At 57.5% G+C, this 1,297-nt stretch overlaps 1 protein-coding gene across 1 annotated transcript in view; it reads right to left on the bottom strand.

The window, feature by feature from the left end:
• Positions 1-357: 357 nt before the first annotated feature.
• Positions 358-1,297, bottom strand: part of LOC138862445 (apidaecins type 73-like) — a 1,741-nt gene continuing 801 nt past the window's right edge. Inside the window, exons 3-4 of the mRNA XM_070124843.1 lie at positions 1,082-1,297; positions 358-968 (exon numbers count right to left, since the gene is read on the bottom strand). The exon at positions 1,082-1,297 is cut by the window's right edge and continues 363 nt beyond it. Of these exons, the coding sequence (XP_069980944.1) occupies positions 358-968; positions 1,082-1,297 (827 nt within the window). The remainder of the gene's footprint in view (positions 969-1,081) is intronic.

Below are 1,297 nucleotides of genomic sequence, written 5' to 3'. Positions count from 1 at the left end.
TCTCCCCCATTCTCCTCTTCCCATCTCCACCACCTCCCTCCCCTCTCCTCATCTCCCCCACCTCCCTCTCTCCCTCCCTTTCTCCTCTTCCCATCTCCCCCACCTCCCTCCCCTCTCCCTGCCCCCCACCTCCCTCTCTCCCTCCCATTCTCCTCTTCCAATCCCCCCCACCTCCCTCCCCTCTCCCCATCTCCCCGCCCCCCAGCCTCCGTATCGCCCTCGCCACCCCCCCCCCCCACCCGGACCGCCCGAGGCTACAGCGCAATCATTTAATCGTTCATTTCTGGCTGTCAATCACGCGCAGCCCCTCAGTACGGCCGCCATTAAATTCCCTTGCCGTTCAAGTGACGGCCATAATTACGTTCCCTGCCGTGGCGTTCGGAACGTTTCTTTCGGAAATGCTCGGGGGTTCCGGCCGTCCGTCCTTCTGCAGGGGCTCGGTGTCGCCTGGCTCGCGGTTGGGGTGGAGAGTCCGTGGTTGGGGTGGAGAGTTCGTGGTTGAGGTAAAAAGTTCGTGGTTGAGTCTCCTGGTTCGTGGTTGAGGTAGAAAGTTCGCGGTTGGGGTGGAGAGGTCGTGGTTGAGTCTCCTGGTTCGTGGTTTGAGTCTCCTTGTTCGTGGTTGAGGTGGAGAGTTCGTGGTTGAGTTAGAAAGTTCGTGGTTGAGTCTCCTGGTTCGTGGTTGAGGTAGAAAGTTCGCGGTTGGGGTGGAGAGTTCGTGGTTGAGTCTCCTGGTTCTAGTGTGTCGTCTGGTTCGTGGTTGAGGTGGAGAGTTCGTGGTTGAGGTGGAGAGTTCGTGGTTGAGTCTCCTGGTTCGTGGTTGAGGTGGAGAGTTCGTGGTTGAGTCTCCTGGTTCGCGGTTGGGGTGGAGAGTTCGTGGTTTGAGTCTCCTGGTTCGTGGTTGAGGTGGAGAGTTCGTGGTTGAGTCTCCTGGTTCGTGGTTGGGGTGGAGAGTTCGTGGTTTGAGTCTCCTGGTTCGTGGTTGAGTTAAATGGTTCGTGGTTGAGTCTCCTGGTTCTAGTGTGTCGCCTGGTTCGTGGTTGGGTGGGTCTCGGCTGAGTTAAATGGGTCTTAGTTGAGTAGCCTGGTTCGTGGTTGAGGTGGAGAGTTCGTGGTTGAGGTGGAGAGTTCGTGGTCGAGTCTCCTGGTTCGTGGTTGAGGTGGAGAGTTCGTGGTTTGAGTCTCCTGGTTCGTGGTTGAGGTGGAGAGATCGTGGTTGAGTCTCCTGGTTCGTGGTTGATGTAGAAAGTTCGTGGTCGAGTCTCCTGGTTCGTGGATGAGGTAGAGAGTTCGGGGATGA

The sequence above is a fragment of the Penaeus vannamei genome, chromosome 8 (genome assembly GCF_042767895.1).
Source record: "Penaeus vannamei isolate JL-2024 chromosome 8, ASM4276789v1, whole genome shotgun sequence".
Taxonomy (NCBI): domain Eukaryota; kingdom Metazoa; phylum Arthropoda; class Malacostraca; order Decapoda; family Penaeidae; genus Penaeus; species Penaeus vannamei.
The sequence above is the reverse complement of the archived record's forward strand: the minus strand, read 5'-3'. Positions and strand labels throughout refer to the sequence as shown.